General features: G+C 52.9%; 1 protein-coding gene across 1 annotated transcript in view; it reads right to left on the bottom strand.

Annotated features, from left to right (window-relative positions):
* Positions 1-2,476: 2,476 nt before the first annotated feature.
* PPM1G (protein phosphatase, Mg2+/Mn2+ dependent 1G) overlaps positions 2,477-6,000 on the bottom strand; it is a 30,547-nt gene continuing 27,023 nt past the window's right edge. Inside the window, 3 exon segments of the mRNA XM_078851980.1 lie at positions 2,477-3,190; positions 4,313-4,415; positions 4,843-4,972. Coding sequence (XP_078708106.1) covers positions 2,990-3,190; positions 4,313-4,415; positions 4,843-4,972 — 434 coding nt within the window. The 3' untranslated portion in view covers positions 2,477-2,989.

The raw sequence follows: 6,000 nt of genomic DNA, 5'->3' as shown, positions 1-6,000 counted from the left end.
CCTGCTGGTAATAGCTCACCTTAAGTGATCACTCTGGTTACAGTGTGTATGGTAACACCCATTGTTTCCTGTTCTCTGTGTATATAAATCTCCCCACTGTATTTTCCACTGCATGCATCCGATGAAGTGGGCTGTAGCTCACGAAAGCTTATGCTCAAATAAATTTGTTAGTCTCTAAGGTGCCACAAGTACTCCTTTTCTTTTTGCTGATACAGACTAACACAGCTGCTACTCTGAAACCTGAGTAGGGAATTGTTATTTACCCATCACATAACACAAGAACTAGGGGGTCACCAAATGAAATTAATAGGCACCAGGTTTAAAACAAACAAAAGGAATTATTTCTTCACACTATGCACAGTCAACCTGTGGAACTCATAGCCACTGGATGTTGTGAAGGCCAAAAGTGTAACTGGATTTAAAAAAGAACTAGATAAGTTCATGGAGGATGGGTCCATCTATGCCTATTGCCAAGATGGTCAAGGACGCAACCCCATGCTCTGCGTGTCCCTAGGCCTCTGACTGCCAGAAAGTGAGAGGGGACGACAGGCCGGGATCACTTGATAATTGTCCTGAACTGTTCACTCCCTTGGAAGTACTTGGTGCTGACCCAGTATGGCCATTCCTGTGTTCTCGTGGATTAAGAGCTGGCATGGAAGGAGATGTTTCTAGCGGAGTTCCACAGGGATCCGTGCTAGTTCTGATGCCATTTAACATTTCCATCAGTGATCAGGAAGTAAATATGAAAACAACTGCAGCGACACAAAGCTTGGCAGAGTGGTGAAGGACGAGAGGCAGGACAGTCGCAGAGTGACTGGATTGCTTGGTAAACTGAGCCCATTCCAACAAAATGCATTTTAATACAACCCAATGCAAGGTCATACATCTTGGGACGAGAAACGCAGGCCAGATGTACAAAAAAGGGACTGGAGCCTGGAAAACAGGGACCCTGAAAAGGATTTAGGGGTCACAGTGAGCAAGCAATTCAACATGAGTTCCCAGCGTGATGCACTGGGGAAAAGGCCTAACGCAATCCTCGGATGCACACCCAGGCAAGGAGTGACTTGGAGGAGGGAGGTGATTTTTCCACTGTAGGTGGCACTGGGGAGGCCAGTACTAGAATACTGTGCCCAGTTCTGGGGTCCACATTTTAAAAAGGAGGTTGTGAAAGCAGCGGGTGCAGAGAAGAGAGAGAAGTTCTCCGAGGGCTGGGGAAAATGCCTTACAGCAAGACTGGAAGAGCTCAATCTGGTTAGCTTATCAAAACGAGACTGAGAGGAGACTTGATTACAGTGCCTAAGGAGAAAACACAGGTACTAATGGGCTCTTCAATCTAGCAGAGAAAGGCAGAACAAGAACCTATGGCTGGACGCTGAGGCCAGACAAATTAAAATTGGAAATCAGGCTCCAATTACTGTTACCAGAGCGGGTGACAAACCACTGAACTGCCACAGGAATCGGCAGAGTCTCCATCTCCTGGAGCTGCAAGACTGAAGGTCTCTTTCGAAGAGATCTGCTCAGCTCCCCCAGAAGGACAGCAGGAGGGAGCACAGCTCCGGTGGGCACGTGAGCAGTGCTGGAACCTCCTGAGCAGTGGACATCCCCCGAGAGATTGGCTGAGAGCCCCATGACTGGGGAGAGCCCTGGGGAGGGACTGGATGATCCAGTGGGCACGTGAGCAGTGCTGGAACCTCCTGAGCAGTGGACGTCCCCCGAGAGATTGGCTGAGAGCCCCATGACTGGGGAGAGCCCTGGGGAGGGACTGGATGATCCAACATCTCCACAGCCCCTTGGTCAGCAACGGCCTGTAGGAAAATCCCCCATCAGTCCTTCCCCACATTGGCCAATCCCGATCCATGCAGAAGGCCCGGGGGCGGGAGGAGAAGAGAGGGAAGAAGGAGCAGTTCAGTCTTCAGTAGATTGTTTCCAACCCAGGCACTTTGCCCTGAGGGGGGCTGGAGAAGCAAAGCGCACAAGCTGCCAGAGATGGGTGTAGGGCTAGAACCCGCCCAGCGCACCGTGCTGCCGTCACCCGGAACAGAAGAGCTGGGTGGGCCCCGAGATGTTTGGGCGTCAGTCCTGCCTCTTGGGCCCAGGGTTCAAATCAGCAACTCAGTAAAGACAAATGAGCTCAGGAGATTTGTCCCTACTGCCCATTTCTACACACCCCCAAGCCATCCCCCCACAGCACTGCCAGCTTTCTGCTCAAACACTGCAGGGCCAGGGCTCAGCAGTGTCGCAGAGCTGGGGAGCGGGAGGGAGCCCAAGACTGGGGCCTGCAGACCAGGAGCAAGGTGCAAGAGAAGAGCTGCAGCAGGAAAGGCAGTAGTGGGTTGGGGCACACACCATGCAATCGGCTCCTCGCATTCTCCTAAGGTCTCCTAACCTGTAAAGGGGGAAAGATTAAACAGACAGACTTGGTTCTCCCCACTTCCCGCCCCACCTCCTGTGAAAGAGCCAAGGACAAAGGTGCGGCTAAGTTTTCTGGGCGTTTAGTTTGAAAAAGTGTTGACTGAAAGTGTACAACAGAGCGAGGTGCAACGCCGGCACCCGAGCCAGACTGTTCCACAAATAAAACCAGAAAGGGCCTTAAATAAAGGGGCGCAGATTAAAAAACCTCAACACTGAAAAAGTTCTTCCCCTCTGAACAGAACAATCACAGGCACAAAAATGGTGACACCTACATGGAGACAATGTTGGGACGTCCATCCTCTAACCACTAACGCGCCACTCACCTCTGCTGGGGCTCCCGTGTCCGTGGATCTGCAGCCAGCCCCACTCGGCAGCTCTCCTGTTGGCTCACTCTTTGGAATGGTTACAAATGAACAACATGACATGCCCTGGCTAGCCCACCCCACCCCTGTCCAGGACACAGACAAACGAGGCCTCTGCTAAGGCTAAAAAAAAGGACAAGACTTTGGAGTCTCGAGTTCAGCTTGTTTAAGAAACGAGTCTGGGGAGTGCACGACAAGTCTCTGTGCCGGGCCTGCTAGTCCAGCTTGGCCTTCTTGCTGCTGTCACTGCCGTTCTCCTCCCCTGCTGCCTGGGCCTCTGCCACCGCCAGTTTCCGTTTGCCACTGTCGGTGTGGGCTTGCGTGGAGCGTGGTTTGAAGCAGATAATGATGCAGGTCATGTTATCGCAGCCGGTGCCGTCCCCTGAGGTGTCGGGAGCCAAGCACTGATCCAGGAGCTGAGAGGGAACAGGACAAGTTAACAGCACCCGGGGAGCAGCCACCAGGACACCAACCTCACACACAGCCGAGGCAGTCCAAAGGGGCCCCTCGCCGGCTGACTCCCGGCTCCGGGGCCGGGCCCAGGCTTCAGCTCCTCCCAGGTGAGGGAACGGGACAGCTCAAGGCGTTGCTTGTGCCTTGGGGGGCCGGCAGGCAGAGCCAGCGCGAGGCACCTCCAGGGGACTCCTGTTCACTCCTAGGATGCGTTGTGGCGCACCCCCCAAATATTCCTGCTGAGGGCCCCCGATGTGCTAGTACCACCCCTGCTGGCAGGGCCTTCTGCTGCTCAGCACTGCCACCCGCTGGCTGGTCAGGATAACACTAGCAAGGCAAAAACAACGAGGAATCCTTGTGGCACCTTAGAGACTAACAAATTTATTTGGGCATAAGCTTTCGTGGGCTAAAACCCACTTCATCAGATGCATGGAGTGAAAAATACAGTAGGCAGGCATAGACTTAAATGTGGCCATTCTTCAACCAAAAAAACCTTCAAAAACAGACTTCAGCAAGAAACTGCAGAACTGGAATTAATTTGCAAACGGGACACCATCAAATTAGGCCTGAATAAAGGCTGGGAGTGGCTGGGTCACTACAAAAAGTAATTTTCCCTCTGCTGATACTCACACCTTCTTGTCAACTGCTGGGAATGGGCCACATCCACCCTGATTGAATTGGCCTAATGAGCACTGACCCCCCACTTGGGAAGGCAACTCCCATCTTTTCACGTGCTGTATATATTTATATACACGCCTACTGTATTTTCTACTCCATGCATCTGATGAAGTGGGTTTTAGCCCACGAAAGCTTATGCCCAGATAAATTTGATAGTATCTAAGGTGCCACAAGGATTCCTCATTGTTTTTGCTGATACAGACTAATATGACTACCCCTCTGAAACTAGGAAGGCAGATGAAGTTGTTGGGTCCGTATGGATTTCGTCACCACCAAGCAATGGGCAGGCCCCAGATTCCTGTTCCAGTAACTCTCCCTGCAGGGAGTCACTGCCCAGCGAGCGTGCAGATGCCCAGCAAGCTGAGGAAGCCCATCCAGCGAAGGGCAACTGGAGTCAGGCTGCTTACCTCTTCTACTATGCAGGAGAGAGGCCTCAGGTCTCCGTTCTCATCCTTCTGGCAGATCTTGGCCTGGATGAAATCCACCACTTCCTGGCTGCTCATCACATTCCTGCCAGCACAGCAGGAGAAGAGTCAGAGCAGCTGGTAGGGCAAGGGAAGAGTGCCCTGCAGCTGACAGCAGGGAGGCCTGGTTCTGCTGGTCCCCCACACTCGGTTGTGCTAGGGAGGAGAGCCCTGGCTTGCTGAATGGGAGAGGCAGGGCACGCACCAAGGCAGATATTAAAGGAGATCCCCTTGTTCAGGGGCCATGGGCACCGTGGAACAGGAGGGATTGGGCTCTCAGTGCGCTGTGCCATCCTCTACCCAGGGAATGGTGCCCCACTGGGGACAGCCTGCCTCGGGCTCTTTGATGAGCTATCCAGGAGGCCTCTAACCTGTACTGAGGGCGTCATGGGGATATGCACCTGGTCTGCTGCCCCGTGCAAAGGCTGGAGCAGGATCCGTCCCATAGGGGCTTCTGCTCTTCTGGCACTCACCAGATTCCGTCACATGCGATAACCATGAAGTCGTGTTCCTCATTTATCGTCAGCACCTTGATGTCGGGTAAGGCTGAGATCATCTGCTCTTCCGGAGGCAGGTTCTTGTTCCGCTTGTAGAAGTGGTCACCTGGCAAGAGAGAGGAAGGTCAGTGCTGGCAAAGTCTCCTCCAGCTACACTGCCCTGACTGCTGGAGGGGGGCTGGCCGAGAGCCCGAGCTAGCACTCCCGCAGGCAGGAGGGGACAACCTCCCCCGTCCTCAGTCTGCGTTTGAGTTGGAGCATGGGGCCAGCTCAGCAGACCCTGGCAATTAAGCTGCTACAACACTGAAGAAGAGAGAGCACCCCAAAATAGAGCATCCCCAGCCCAGCCACACATCTCACCCCACCGCCTGTGCTTTTAGGAGCAGAAACACAGACACTGCACACGTGGACCAGACCAGGGTCCATTTAGTCCAGTGTCTCATCTCCGGCAGGAGCCAGCACCAGCTGCTTCAGGGGAAGGGGCAGTGACCAGGGCCTGCCCCAGAGGAAGGTTCCCCCAGCCCCAGTAGTTAGAGGCTCATGCTCTGGGGCAGGAGGGTTCATGGCCAGTTCAGAACTCTATTTGGGGGTTAGTATTTCTTCTGATAATTCCGGATATTCTCCATGCCTACAGAAACATTTAATTTCTTGCTGAATCCTGCTAGGCTCATAGCCTCAGTTATGTCATGTGACAGGGAGTTCTACAGGCCCCTTGTGCGAAAATATTTCCTTGGATCAGTTTTATTTTGCTGCCTTTCAGTCCCAATGAATGTCCCCATCATTTAAACAGACACTTCTGATCTCCCTTCTCTCGACCATGCATTGTTTTAGAAACTTTAATCATGTCCCTTCTCATTCGTCTCCTTTCCAAGGGGACAATCCACTCTGAACAGAAGAGTTTTCCCCAAGTCCTTGACCATTCCTGCTGCCCTTCTCTAACCCCCCTAGTTGTGCAACACCCTATTTAAGAGGCTGATGAGAACTCCACATGGTGTTCAGATGAGCCCACACCACTGATTAGGAAATACACCATCCCATGCCTTATACACCCCAATATCTTGTTTGCTTTTCTGAGCCCAGCTGCGTGCTGAGTTGAGGTCCCATTGAACTGCCAATGGTCCTCTCTTCAGAGCC

Source organism: Lepidochelys kempii, chromosome 3 (genome assembly GCF_965140285.1).
Source record: "Lepidochelys kempii isolate rLepKem1 chromosome 3, rLepKem1.hap1, whole genome shotgun sequence".
NCBI lineage: Eukaryota > Metazoa > Chordata > Testudines > Cheloniidae > Lepidochelys > Lepidochelys kempii.
The sequence above is the reverse complement of the archived record's forward strand: the minus strand, read 5'-3'. Positions and strand labels throughout refer to the sequence as shown.